Raw genomic sequence first — 15,135 nt, 5'->3', positions numbered from 1 at the left:
GGCTAGAGTGTCAATCATTTCAGGTCAAATTTTGTCATCTACTAGCATTTCTTTGTTAACCTGAATTCTGTTGTATTTCAGGAATGAAAATTACCAGAACTGTCAACAACGTCGGGTTGTTTTTTGATAATGCAGTGTACAGAAAGTTCACTTTTACTGCCCTCACTGAAATCCATGAAACTAAGTTCATCTAGTCTATGAAATGAAGACAGGGCCTCGTCTCCTCATTCTGCCCTCACTGCGAGAGCCATGGTCTTGTTACGACATGAAGCCAGCGTCTCACTTTCGTTTGCCAGTCCTGTGATCCACTTCCTATTTTAAGCAGAAGTCGATCAAAAGCACGGCGGAAAAAGAGAGTGTAAACATGGCGGCGCACGGGCAAGGCAAACGTGGGGGCAGCTACAGCGATGAATACGAACCAAAACCGGCGAAGCATCTCCGGACACTTCATGATAAGATGACCGAGAGGAGATTGGTGGTGGTTTTGGAGGGGGCTACGATGGAAACTGTCAAGGTATCTGAAAGAAACGTTTAGGCTTTGGCAGAGGCGTAGCGATGTTGCTTACACACTAACGCAGAGCAAAACGTGTGTCCCATTCATAGTCGTAATGTGTGTTTACACGCCGCTACACTTTCCGTATTCGTGAATATAAATAGATAGCATGTGCTTAAATGAATAAATTGCATTTTGGTTTACTTAATGATTCATTTAACAGTATTATATCTCGGTAACTACGGTGTGTTATTATACATCAGGTCGTCTGCGTCATAAATCTTTATTTGTTCTTCCTTTTCCAACTTCAAACAAGCAATCATAAACTTCAGAGCAGCGGAAAGTATCCCCAGATCTTGTTGTGAGAGATGCAGAGTTTGGCCTTTTCTGTGTGCACTGTGCTTATCAAAAGTAGTGCTGGCTCTCCAGTTTGTTTCCATTCCCTTAGGTAGTTTTAGTGTTAGGGTAGTTTTAGTGGTTTGCACGCAACCTACCACCCTCCTTGAAGCGCTCTGTAACTGTGTGAGAACTAAACAAACAGCCGTCCTCCTCCTTTTGAAGGATTGGATTATAACTTGCTGTATTTGTAGCAGGTTTATTTTAAACGTAAAGGCTCGTTGGGTAGCTGCTGTAGTTGTAATGAGTTTTATAGTGTTATAGTCCTGTCTACAGTACAGTACAGCGAAACTCTGCCCAGCACACACACACGCCAGGCAATGCCACCGCCAGTGTTCCCTCTAAGCTTTTTAGATACTGAGAAACTTGCCATTTTGACTGAGAGGGTAAATTATCAGTGAGAAACCATCGGCCACGCATTAACCCTTCTAATATATTTGTGTTGCATTACAATATTCCAACACAAGTATCAACAATTTTACAATTTACTTTACATTTAAACAAGACATTTATTGTGGCTCAGCCTCTGATTTTGAATTATGCTCTGATCCTATGCAGCCCTCTTGGTTTTTATTATAGACATAGACTGCCATCTTAACTGGTGGCCTGCATAAAATTGCTTTATACTACTGCATAAAACACTGGCATCTGCACTACCTCCAACTGTACCCATCTTTAGGGCTACTAATTGTTCCATTCTTGAATGCCAAATTCTGTTTTTCAAAAATGACCAATTCCATTTGTTCCCATTTTTTATCAACATATTCATAATTAAAACAGGTTCACTGATATGTATTAACCGATTGTAATTTAAAGAGCGCCCCTTTTAATGTAAGTGCATAATTAATTCTCTCAATTATTTCTTTCCTAATTCTGCAGTGTTTTTGCAAGATTTAAAAAGAGGCTTGTCTCCAGACAGAATGTCTTTATGAAACCACTGGTGTGCAGTATAGTGGCTACATCCTTTACACCAGTGGTTCTCGGAGTGTTGCCCATGTCAGCTGTTACTATGAGGTGTGAAAACATTTCTGGCAGGTCCTAGCATTGGAAAATAAATAAAACTTGATACACTTTTTCAAACGTGTCTTAGCGTCACAGCATTCTGTTGACAGTGCTGCTCGCTTATGCTGCGCTTGTACATACTTGACTACCATAAGCAGCTGTCCAATCATAAACAAGCAGAGGCCGTTCACGGTATTCTGCATGAAAATTGAAATCTGCGGTTAAGCAAAATAGACGCCGGTGTCATATCTGAAAGGGAAACACCGTAGTAGATTTAGTTATGAACTCCACTTTCTCTGAATAATTGTACTAGAGATGACCGATCTTTAAAACAGGAGTAGTGTTGACAAATTTGCCAAATTGAAACAAAGTGAGATGCTGTCTATACTCATTTTAGTTTATTCATCATTATCTAGGTAAACATGCTATTTAAAAATATACGCATTGCATATTTTATGTAAATAATTTAAATAAGCGTACTACGCACAATTGCTGCTTGTTTCTTGGCCTTATCAGAGTGAGCCAAGAATAACTCCCATATATGTGTGTGTGTGTGTGTGTGTGTGTGTGTGTGTGTGTGTGTGTGTGTGTGTGCCGTGAAAAAGTATTTGCCCCCTGTCTGACTTTCAGTATTTTTGCACATTTTTTTACACAAATGTTATCAGACCAAAATCTAATATTAGATAAAAAGGACTCTGAATGAATAAATAATACAATTTTGATACTTATTTCATTTATTTATTAAAGAAAGTTATGCAACACCCAATGCCCCCGTGTGAAAATGTAATTGCCCTCTTAGACTCTACAACTAGTTACGCCAGCTTTTGCAGCAATAACTGCAACCAAACGCTTCCTGTAGTTATTAATCAGTCTCTCACAGCGCCGTGGAGGAATTTTGGCCACTCCTTCATGCAGAACTGCTTCAACTGATAACATTTGTGTAGAAAACAGAAAGTACTGATTAGAGGAAAAACCTCAGAATGGAGTGTGGTAACCAGCGGTGTACCACAGGGATCAGTATTAGGTCCTCTGCTATTCCTAATCTACATTAATGATTTAGATTCTGGTATAGTAAGCAAACTTGTTAAATTTGCAGACGACACAAAAGTAGGAGGAGTGGCAAACACTGTTGCAGCAGCAAAGGTCATTCAAAATGATCTAGACAAGATTCAGAACTGGGCAGATACATGGCAAATGACATTTAATAGAGAAAAGTGTAAGGTACTGCACGCAGGAAATAAAAATGTACATTATAAATATCATATGGGAGATATTGAAATTGGAGAAGGAATCTATGAAAAAGACCTAGGAGTTTTTGTTGACTCAGAAATGTCTTCATCTAGGCAATGTGGGGAAGCTATAAAAAAGGCTAACAAGATACTCGGATACATTGTGAAAAGTGTTGAATTTAAATCAAGGGAAGTAATGTTAAAACTGTACAATGCACTTGTAAGACCTCATCTTGAATATTGTGTGCAGTTCTGGTCACCTCGCTATAAAAAAGATATTGCTGCTCTAGAAAGAGTGCAAAGAAGAGCGACCAGAATTATTCCGGGCTTAAAAGGCATGTCATATGCAGACAGGCTAAAAGAATTGAATCTGTTCAGTCTTGAACAAAGAAGACTACGTGGCGACCTAATTCAAGCATTCAAAATTCTAAAAGGTATTGACAGTGTCGACGCAAGGGACTTTTTCAGCCTGAAAAAAGAAACAAGGACCAGGGGTCACAAATGGAGTTTAGAAAAAGGGGCATTCAGAACAGAAAATAGGAGACACTTTTTTACACAGAGAATTGTGAGGGTCTGGAATCAACTCCCCAGTAATGTTGTTGAAGCTGACACCCTGGGATCCTTCAAGAAGCTGCTTGATGAGATTTTGGGATCAATAAGCTACTAACAACCAAACGAGCAAGATGGGCCGAATGGCCTCCTCTCATTTGTAAACTTTCTTATGTTCTTATGTTCTTATGTTCTTAACTCAGTGACATTTGTGGGTTTTCGAGCATAAACTGCTCGTTTCAGGTCCTGCCACAACATCTTAATGGGGTTTAGGTCTGAACTTTGACTAGGCCATTCCAAAACTTTAAATTTCTTGTTCTTCAACCATTCTGATGTAGACTTGTTTGTGTGTTTCGGATCATTGTCTTGCTGGACTCTTGTGCTTCAGCTTCAGTTCATGGACAGATGGCCTGACATTCTCCTACAGAATTCTCTGATACAGAGCAGCATTCATGGTTTCTTCAATGATGGCAAGTCATCCAGGTCCTGATGCAGCAAAGCATCCCCAAATCATGACACTACCACCACCATGCTTGACTGTTGGTATGAGGTTCTTACTGTGGAATGCAGTGTTTGGTTTTCGCCATACGTAACGGGGCCCATGTTGGCCAAAAAGTTCCACTTTTGATTCATTTGTCCATAGAACATTGTTCCAGAACTCTTGAGGATCATCCAGGTGCTTTTTGGCAAACTTGAGACGAGCATTCATGTTCTTCTTAGTGAGCAGTGGTTTCCGCCTTGCTACTCTGCCATGAATCCCATTTTTGCCCAGTGCCTTTCTGATGGTGGAGTCATGAACACTGACCTTAGCTGAGGTGAGAGCGGCCTGTAGATCCCTGGATGCTGTTCTAGGGATCTTTGTGACTTCTTGGATGATTTTACGCCTTGCTCTTGGAGAGATTTTGGCAGGATGGCCACTCCTGGGAAGATTCACTACTGTCCCAAACTTTCTCAATTTGGCCAATATGGCTTTGACTGTGGTTTGGTGAAGCCCCAGAGCCTTAGGAATGGCTTTGTAATCCCTTCAAGACTGATAGACATCAACAATTTTTTTTTTCCCGGAGGTCTGCAGGCATTTCTTTTGATCTTGGCATGATGTGCCTCTAGAACAGTCGTGCACAACTCAGGCCATGGTGGGCAGGTGTCCCTCCTGGTTTTTGTTCTAACCATACCCTAAATTGGTTAATTGGACCAATTAAGCTTCTAATTAGGTCCAAGGTGCAGTTGGAATAAAAACCTGCAGGGACACCGACCCTCCAGGACCGAGTTGTGCACCACTGCTCTAGAACCTGTGTGCTGACAACTTCACTCTGATGGTAAGAGACAAAGTTAATCAGATTTATATTGGGCAGGGCTGGCCCAAATCAGGCCTGATTGTTAACCAAAGTATTCAAACAGCTGACCCTAATTATCCCTTTAATTGGGTTGAGTTAACTAAAGGGGCAATAACTTTTTCACACCTGAAGATTGTTTAATTACTTTGCACACCAAACAAATGAAAGAAGCACCAAACTTTGGTGTCATTTTATCTTTGACTCCCTCTATATGCTACTACAACCCACAAAAATATCTGACCAAATTTAGTGTGAAATGTGCAAAAATGCAGATACTGGGCAAATACTTTTTCACGGCACTGTGTATGTATATGTGTGTGTGTCGTGGGAAGGCAGTGTTTGAAATGAGAACCTATGCAATAGCCAGCGTGCCTGCAAACAGCCAAGATCAATTTATGCCCGTGCCCAAATTACTTTGAGGACCCCTGTTTTACACAGTAAAGTGATCAATTTCCTTTAAGGATTGTATAGCTAAAAAATATTTTTGAGCTAATTTTTTTTGTCGTCAGAAAATTTAATTGAATTAAGAAATTGCCATGGTTTAAAATTGCCAGTTATAGCTTCATTAAAGGGAGGTAGAGTGGAAAGAAATAAACTAAATAATGAAATACGTAATTAATTTAGCTTACTTATTTTGGGTACAGTGCTTTGCCATTGTTTCCGTCTTATTTGCTTTCTTATTCTCTGAGTTTGAGTGGCATTATTAGTGGTATTGACTAGAATTACAGCAAAACTTTAAGAATACTATCCCACCATCCTCATGTAGATAATCAGATTTCTTTTAGCTCTGTCTTACTGAAACATTGCTTTTTTTTCTTTTTGGTGCAGCTGCCATGTTGAGTTTCAGCAGACATTGAATGAAGTCACGTGATGAATAAACTCGCAAATATTAATGGCCATGTCATATCTTCAATTACTGTACACTTAAACGTGCATTTTAGACTTGTGCGGATTACGTTTTTACCAGTTTCAAAACGCATGCGATGATTTCTGAAATGGTCGTTTTTAAACGGGAAATAAAACAAAAACCGTCGAAGTGTGAGTATTGTGATTTTTATTTGTTTACCGGAGTATTTCTACTTCTAAATAATGCAGGAAGATTGTGCTTCTTTGATTTTAACAGTTATGTGACAAGTTAAAAACTGCAAAGATCATGAGCAGCACCAAGCAGCACTCTCTATAGAGGCAGAATCCCAGTTCTACCCTGTACCAGTAGATTCGCTGATCCTCGAGCGAGCTCTGCACAAGTGACATGCATCTTTACAGAGGGAAATCAGAGAATCAGCTGCAAGACAAATATGCTTATGTTAATGCTTTGTAAGAATGGTCTCAAAATAACAGGTTTACCTCGAGAGGCTGGAGTCTCGATTTGAGGTTGATATTTATGATAATAACTTGCGAAAGTTAGTAAACTGAGTGCGAAGGTTGTTGCCAGTTACTGCGAAAAATGCAGGTTTACAATGCAAGATTCCTATTTAAATATGTATAGTTAATAATAATAATAATAATAATAATAATAATAATAATAATAATACAGTATGAACTAGGATGCAACAAGTTACGATTACAAGAAGTTATATCTACAATGACATAGTAGTGCAGTAATACATAGTTGAGTATCCAGTAATGTGTTGTTTAGGTCAGGCAAGTCCAGTGCATAGTAGGAGGGGTAGATCAAGAGAGGAGGCTGTGGAGGCAACAGAAGGCAGTGAGAGGCAGAGCAGTCCTGAAGTTCTCCGGTCTCTGGTTCCACCACAGGGGGAGCTAGGGAAGAGAAGGCGTGGGAGGCTGGAGAGTAGAGGGAAGGCATGATGACTCTGCCAGTTGAGCAGGAGCGGAGATGGTGTGTAGGGAGACACGAGGGATTGGAGGGTAGGAGAGGGCACTGTAGTGAAGAGAGCAGTAGGCAAGAACAAGGGCCTTAATTGAATGTGAGCAGGTAGGTAAGCAGTGGAGGGTGCGAAGCAGAGGCTCCGCCCAGCACAGCAGGCAATACCAGCGTAAAGAGTACATTAGAATAATTTAGTTGGGTTGGTTGTGCAGCTCTAAACCCAATGATTGTGTTTTGTTTTTCAGGTTGGAAAGACCTTTGAGTTACTGAACTGCGATAAACACAGAAACATGATTATTAAGAGTGGCAGAGAACCCGGCACAATCAGACCTGACATCACACACCAGGTGGGTACACTCCTCCTCTGTGACATCATATCTGTGTGTACACAGACTTCATTCGAGAGGCTGTGTGGTCCGGTGGTTGAAGAAAGGGGCTTGTAACCAGGAGGACCCTGGCTCAAGTCCTGGCTCAGCCACTGACTCTGTGTGACACTGAGCAAGTCACTTAACCTCCTTGTGCTCAGTCTTTCGGGTGAGATGTTGTTTTAAGTGACTCTGCAGCTGATGCATAGTTGACACACCCTAGCCTTTGTAAGTCGCCTCGGATAAAGGCATCTGCTATATAAACGAATAATAAGTTGTGAATTCACTGTGGGAACATTTTGAAGCCAGTTCAAATGAGGGTCAATAAGGGATATTTCTCTTGAACTAAAATGCTCAGTCAGTTAATAAGCATAGAAGCAATACTCTGATGCAGCTGTTATGAGCAGATGTCTACCACTGTTCTAACAGACAGCACAATGAAAAGGAGGCCAGTGATAGTGAAGTGAGCTCATTAATAAAGCTCCTTATACCTTTTTTCCACTGTACAACGGAGCTGCGCTGGGGCTGTACTGAGTTCTCACGCTGTGGTTCTGGAGAGCCTTCAGAGCCGAGCCATGCTTCTGATGTCATACGCAACGAAAGACGGTTTTAGTTAATTAATAACAATAATTGATAATGTTTGCCAAAAGATGCACAAACAAATGGTGTTCAAAAGTTAAAAGACCAATGCTACAGCAGTATTGCTATATTTTGTAAATATATTTAGGAATTTCTTTAAGTCGATATAAGCAGTAAAATTTGTGGATTATAAAGTTCAATTAGTTCTGTTGAAGGCGAAAAATAAGGGTTAATAAATATAATTTGCCAAAGATATCCCGTTTTTGTTTTTTGTTTGGGTGCTTAAATGGTACGTCAGCACTACATGAAAAATAAAACTTGCTCTTCCAAATGTATTTGGTCATTGTATAATAACACTGTGTAACAATTTTTTTTTTTTTTTTTTTTTTTTTTTTTTGGTTCCTGGGTAGTAAGTGTTATTTCCTAATTGCTTATGCCTCAAAAGTGTAGAAAATGGCTATTATTCCCCACAAACTTTGCTTTTGTGACCAGGACAGTGATATTTTGAAATATCACTATTTCCAATGAGAAAACGGGAGCTTTTGTGTCTTTTCGTTCATAGTCAGAAAAAAACAACATATGAATCCAAATTAACATGTATTTATACTAAAGTAATACAAAAATGACTACAAAAGATTTCGAAGTGAGTAGTTTTTCGAGATTTATGATTATACTGTAAATTTACAGTATAACTGTAAATCTCTAAAAACTACTCACTTCTAAATCTTTTGTAGTCATTTTTGTATTACTTTAGTATAAATACATGTTACTTTGGATTCATATGTTGTTTTCTGACTTTATGTGAACGAAAAGACACAAAAGCTCCCGTTTTCTCATTGGAAATAGTGATATTTCAAAATATCACTGTTCTGGTCACAAAAGCAAAGTTTGTGGGGAATAATAGCCATTTTCTATACTTTTGAGGCATAAGCGATTAGGAAATAACACTTACTACCCAGGAACAAAACTTGTATTACATAGTGCAATCCATATGCGCCCAAACATTTGTATAATGCCACACTGCTATTTCCAAAATCACTGTTCTTAAGCATCTCTTCTGAGCCAAAAATGCATGACTTCCTCATGTACCCTCACATGAGCTCTGAAACGTACCGGCACATGTCCAATGAAGCGTTGTATAAGCTATATTACCCCCGTGTGTAAACACACTAGACTGTGTGACAAACATGGTCCGTCTAATTTGCCATAAGGAAGGAACTTGTACCTGCTTTTGTTTTGTGTTGTAGCCATTCTACAGTTTCTCACTGTACATGTATATAAGACACCAGAAATAACAAAAACACCCAAAGAGACAGAGTTACAATGGCAAGCAAAAATCTACAAACGGAAAGAAAAACACACCGTTCCATTGCCACAAGCTGCAGGGATTTATAGGCTGAATTGGAACCATGAATGGAACCTTAAGTTTTGCTTATGGTAAATATATGTGCTAGTGGAGAAGGGGTAGAAGAGGCTGGGAATAGACTTTAAATCACTGGCTATTACTCCTTTTAATGGGTTGTTCTCCTGGCAGGTCTGCCATAGATTCTCACCCAGAGCAGTGATTCTTTATTCTTTCCCCTTCCTCCCCAGTCTCTGCTCATGCTAATGGACAGCCCCCTGAACAGAGCTGGGTTGCTGCAGGTCTATATTCACACTGAGAGGAACGTGCTGATTGAGGTGAACCCTCAGACTCGAATTCCGCGCACCTTCGACAGGTTCTGTGGACTCATGGGTAAGTGGCAGCCCTGTCTGTCTGTATAGTGTGTGTGTGTCATATATATACATACACATTTACCAACCCCTGCCTTGTCCTCTCTGCCTTCTCTCAGTCCAGCTCCTTGCCCTCCTTACCTCTGTCTTGGATGATCTCCCAGTCACAGCTCCTTGCCCTCGGGAACTCTGTTCAAGACAGAGAACTACTCCCACCCCCCCCAACCCCCCCACCAACCCCCCCCCCCCCCCCCCCCATCTCCGTCAACAACTCAGTCTAGTCAAGGTTGCTTTCCAGCTCTGTACAACGTCCGTAGATAGTCAGTCCAATTGAATCAAGTCTTTCCCATCTCTCTCTTCTTTCAGTTCAGCTGCTTCACAAGCTCAGTGTGCGTGCCGCAGACGGTCCTCAGAAGCTCTTGCGTGTGATCAAGAATCCTGTGTCGGACCACCTGCCCGTGGGCTGCGTGAAGATCGGGACCTCCTTCAGCGTGGCGGGAGCAGGGCCTGTTGCCCCACGCGACCTCGTCCCCCAATCAGAACCCGCTGTCCTCGTGGTGGGGGCTTTTGCACACGGATCGGTGAGGAGGGGAGGGGGGAGAAAGAGAAACGCACACATTCACATGGTCTTTTTTTGACATGACAAAATCGTGAGTGTATCAAGTGTACCTAAGTATTTGATCTTTATATAACTATCAAAGATAAGACCACACGGAACAGATCTATTTAAGGCTTCTCTGCGTTTTGGATGAAGAGGCTGCAGACTGCAATGTGCAATACAGAGATTTCCATTGCAGCTTTCTTTTCTCCACAAAACGCTTTCAGTTTCAGCACTGACACAGACAGATTGAATGACACACACAGATACAGAAATGACTGCCATTAAAAACACTAAATACAAATCAATTCATGCGTTTTGAGTAGAAGCCTTTTTCAGTGACTTAGTATTTCTAAATCCAACAGTATTGATTGTATAATATTTATGGAGCACTGACACTTTGTATTGTTTTTCTTTGACAGATAAATGTTGATTACACAGAGAAGACTGTGTCCATCAGCAACTACCCCCTCTCTGCTGCCCTCACCTGTTCAAAACTGTGTACTGCATTTGAGGAGGTTTGGGGTGTGGTTTAAGAATGGAGCTTTCTCATTGGAGGACTGTAGCCAATTACCTTTCACTTGCTAACTATTTGTTTTACCTGGAAACAAGAACATTTTAAGTTTTTTTTTTTTTTTTTTTTAGCTCAAGTGTAAAAAATAAATACATATAAATCTTCTTTTCATATAAAGAAAATAAATGTTGTACAGTCTCCTCCCTTTGCCGGTCTGTTATGTTACAAGACTCCTCACTAATATATATGAAAAGAAGTCTATCCAGCTTTAACCCATTCCAATTGATGTACAGAAAGTTATTTTTCTCTAACTTTACACGTCATAACAAACAGCATAGTGTGTTTGGGATTCCTTTTATTGTACAAATTCATGAAAATAATTTCTCACAGGAACATACCAAAGTCATCATTTTAGACTTCGGAACTAAAAAGTAAATTATTGCCAGACTTTCACTGTACAAACTTCTGACATTGTATGTGTGCGCGCATTTACCCTGTAAAACAGATAATGAAAATTCTCTACCAGACTCTTCTACACAAACAGCCCTCTCTGCCTGCCAATTGCTAAGCATATATAAAAAAGCTGCCCTATCAGGGCTCTGCTGGGAGGGGAAGTCCCGCCCACCTCCTGCTGAAGAGGGACGTCCTCACAGTAGCATATCGCCATTTACTTTCAAATACAGGTTAGTTGAGGACACAACCTCGAAGGGTAATCGTTGTCATTCTTTTTCAGGGAACCAGGGTTATGGTAATAATTTAACGTTCCCTTTCAATTGAATGACAACTTTCACCGAATGGGAATCTGTACCAAAGCTGTCGTGGCTCCAGATTACCGACAGTACAGCCCCACGGCGATAGCCTCAGAGCCCACATGACGCCTAAGGGCATGCCGCCTACAACACCCTAGAGCCCAGAGAGGGTCTTGCACAGTTAGCAACATCAAGGCGGTAAAATTGCGCAACTGTCTGACTACCTGTCCATGTAGCAGCATTGCATAACTCATCTAAGGAGGCGCCATGAAGGAAAGCCCACGAAGTTGCCTGGCACCTGGTAGAATGGCCCTGATGTCCCCCGGTAACTGCGAGACAGTCTGTTCATACGCCAAACGTATTGCATCTGCCACCCAGTACGCTAGATGTTGCTTCCCTTCTGTGAGGGCATCCGAGGGGAGATCCAAGGAGCAGATTGCCAGGAGGGAGCCACCACTCCAGTGTATTCCGGTATTGTTTGGACACTCGCACCAGCCGATACCGATCTTGGACCGGGTGCACCTTGAGCGTATTTACCCAGGCCTGAAACAGGCACATTCTCAGTAGCCCTAGTGGAAGGATTCTCGAGGTGTCTGCCATCATCCCCAACAACCATTGATATACTTTGACCTGTAGGAGAGTGTCCTTTCTGAATAGGGAGAGTGTGGCTTCCAGCAACCGAATCCTGTCTTCTGACAGTGAGGCAAGCATGCTCACAGAGTTCAATTTGATCCCTAGGAACACTGTGGACTGAGAAAGTAAGAAGTTGCTCTTCTATTGATGTATTGAGAGTCTTCGTAACATGATCTATGACCTGTTTTGTGTGTGCGTCTTTTGGAATGCGTGCAAACTAGCCAATTGTATAGATAGTTCAGGATCCGAATACCCTGCAGTCTGAGTGGAGCTAGTGCTGCATCCATGCACCTTGAAATGGCAGCATGCAAAATTCGTTTGAGTTGCCTTGAAAGGCGAAGCACAAATACTTTCTGTGCGTGGGACGGATCAGGACATGGAAGTAGGCATCTTGCAGGTTGATCGATGTGAACCAGTCGGCCGATTGGATGGACTGGAGGATAGGCTGTGTGTCAACATGTTGAACTTCCTCTGAGGAACAAATTGAAGAGCCTAAGGTCCAGAATAGCTCTGAAACCGCCGTCCCTTTTGGGCACCAGGAAGTACCTGGAGTAAAAGCCGCTGAGGGCATTGCTTGAATCTACCAAGCGCACAACATTCTTCTGTTGAAGATTGGGAATCTCCTGTTGAAGGAGTATCGCTTTCGTTCGCTCGACGGTGGTGCGGAGCACACCCATGAAGGGTGGCGGACCTATACGAAATTGTCAATAGCACCCAGTAGTCCTGGGTGCAGTCTTGCCCCGTGTCGTTGCCTTTGGTCAGTCTGGTTGTGAGGGGGGTTGGTGGCAGCGTGGGCCCCTCACGGGAGCTCTTTTTTGGGCTTAGGAGGGGTGGGTGTTTCTTATGCCCCGGTCTCGGTCTCGGTCTCCTGCCGGAGAACTGGTTACCCCTGGCCGGCGATGGTCCCTTGCTGCTGGCTCTGCCTCTGCCTGCTTGTCTGTTTTGGGGTGGCAGGCAGTGTTCAGGCCCTGTTGCCCCCGGATGCTGTGAATGCCACCTTGGGCGCTGGCGGTAGGCAAGAAGGCTGGAGAACTTGGAAGTGACCTCCATAGCTTTGTGGGATCTTTCAAGGCTCACATCAATGGTCGCTCTGAATATCTGCCCTGGTGTAATAGGGGCTAGTACTGCGTTCTCGGTCTCGACGACCTTGGCCTGTGTTAGCCAGAGATGTCTGCGTGGGGCTACTAGTGCCGCTAGAGACCTGTCTGATGCCTGACCTAACTCCCCCATCAGGTTGATCATCGTCAATGTTACTGCCAGTAACTCCCCTGTGTCTGCCTCCATTGCCCGCTCCTGCAGCCTCTCAGCCAGCTGTGTCTGGTACAGGACCAGTATAGCCATTGCATTGGCTGCCATGGCTGATAGTGCCACTGACGCATACGCTTTCTTAAGCATGGCGTTGGTTATTCTGCACGGCTTGGACGGACAGGTCGGGTCTTTGTCCCCTCTAGTGAAGGTGGATCCCTGCGCCAGTACTGTGACCGTATCCCCGATGGTGGGGAACGTGTCTAAGCCCACTTCTTGGGCTCCCTCAGTGTGTAGCAGGGCCTCTGCTGTTTTAGAGGCTGAGGGGGCAGAGGTTGGGTTACTCCAGGATGAGCGAACAAGCTTGAGGAAATCCTGGCACAAGGAGAGGGCATGCTATGTGTGCCCTTTTTTTCTGTAGAAAACGGTTCCCCTTTTCCTCTTCTGCCAGCCAGGGGACATCCATGGCTGCAGCTGCATGCGTGAGTGCCCAGAACTCTTCCTTTTGCGACATATGTGGCATGGAAGGTAAGGATCCCCCCGGCTTGCCCGATGGATGTGGCTGGGTCAGACATGTCTGACCTCGACGCTGTAAGAGACAACTCATCTGGGCTAAGAGGTCTATGCATTGGGGATGTGGAGCGAGACTGGAAGTTGGGGCTGCCCTGTGGTAGGGGGCAATCTGCCCTGAGATTTAAGCAGGGTCTCAAGCATTGTCTGCTGAGCCCTTACAGTCTCTGCCAGCTCCCGAAAACGCCACTCAGCTGAGCTTGAGCGTCTCTGAGGCGACTGCGACGGCAAGCGTCTGCTCTTGCGCAGGGAAGGGGAGCAGCCCCTGCGCGGTGACCGTCTGTACCCTAATGAGTGCCCTCTCGAGTGGTACTGCCTCAGTGGTAACCATCTCGCTTCCCCTGAGAAGCGCCTGTGCCTCTGCACCGGTGGTGGAGAAGGGGAGGGTGACCCAGGTGTGCGGGGGAGCTCCCTGGTCACTGTGGCGAGGGGGGGTCCTAGAGAACCTCTGCGGAGGACCTTGGAGCACTGACCTCATTCTTCCCTGGCTCGGGGAAGGAGACTCCATTGGAGATAAGGCTGCTCTCCTGCGTTTAGTTCTCTTGGAGAACTTTCTGCATGGAGAGCAGTCCAACTCACCTGCCAGTGCTTTGGCTCAGTGTTCTGGCCCTAAGCATCTGACACAGGACAAGTCTGTCTAGGCTGCTTCACCTGTAGTTCTATACAGGGTTTTATAGCTATACAGTGTATATATATATATATATATATATATATATATATATATATATATATATTTATCCTGTCTCCCTCTCTAAAACCCTCGAGCAGGAGATACAGGCTCTCTGCTTTCCTGTCTAACCACTCTGCTGCTCAACCCTTTCCAATCTGGTTTCCAAACTGCTCTCCTGTCTGTCACTAGCTCATTAAACTCTGCCTGTACTGCCTCTCCTCTGTCCTAATTCTCCTTGATCTATCTGCTGCTTTTGACACTGTCGATCACTCTATTCTCCTATCCTCTCTCGCTGACCTGGGAATCTCTGGCACTGCTCTGGCCTGGTTCTCCTCCTACTTCCGACCACGCCTTCCAGGTAACCTGGTGTGGCTCAACCTCCACACCTCACCCTCAACAGGAGAAACCTCAGAATGGAGTGGAGTACCACATGGATCAGTATTGGGTCATCTGCTATTCCTAATCTACATTAATGATTTAGATTCTGGTATAGTAAGCAAACTTGTTAAATTCGCAGACGACACAAAAATAGGAGGAGTGGCAAACACTGTTGCAGCAGCAAAGGTCATTCAAAATGATCTAGACAAGATTCAGAACTGGGTAGACACATGGCAAATGACATTTAATAGAGAAAAGTGTAAGGTACTGCACACAGGAAATAAAAA

General features: G+C 43.3%; 1 protein-coding gene across 1 annotated transcript; it reads left to right on the top strand.

Moving 5' to 3' along the window:
• Nucleotides 1–319: 319 nt before the first annotated feature.
• Nucleotides 320–10,736, top strand: emg1 (EMG1 N1-specific pseudouridine methyltransferase). Its single transcript, XM_041222362.1, has 5 exons — nt 320–514; nt 7,080–7,181; nt 9,372–9,513; nt 9,858–10,072; nt 10,512–10,736. The coding sequence occupies exons 1-5, from the start codon at nt 365–367 to the stop codon at nt 10,623–10,625; spliced, it is 723 nt and encodes a 240-aa protein (XP_041078296.1). The 5' UTR covers nt 320–364; the 3' UTR covers nt 10,626–10,736.
• The last annotated feature ends 4,399 nt before the right edge of the window (nt 10,737–15,135 follow it).

This window comes from Polyodon spathula, chromosome 21 (assembly GCF_017654505.1).
Source record: "Polyodon spathula isolate WHYD16114869_AA chromosome 21, ASM1765450v1, whole genome shotgun sequence".
Classification (NCBI taxonomy): Eukaryota; Metazoa; Chordata; class Actinopteri; order Acipenseriformes; family Polyodontidae; genus Polyodon; species Polyodon spathula.
This window is presented reverse-complemented; position numbering and strand designations above follow the sequence as displayed.

Bases quoted from the DNA above. Each gene is read 5' to 3' on its own strand.
- emg1 (XM_041222362.1), top strand. From the start codon at position 365: ATGGCGGCGCACGGGCAAGGCAAACGTGGGGGCAGCTACAGCGATGAA. The intron at 9,514-9,857 runs GTAAGTGGCAGC...CTCTTCTTTCAG, and splicing joins CAGGTTCTGTGGACTCATGG to TTCAGCTGCTTCACAAGCTC. The intron at 10,073-10,511 runs GTGAGGAGGGGA...TTTCTTTGACAG, and splicing joins GGGCTTTTGCACACGGATCG to ATAAATGTTGATTACACAGA.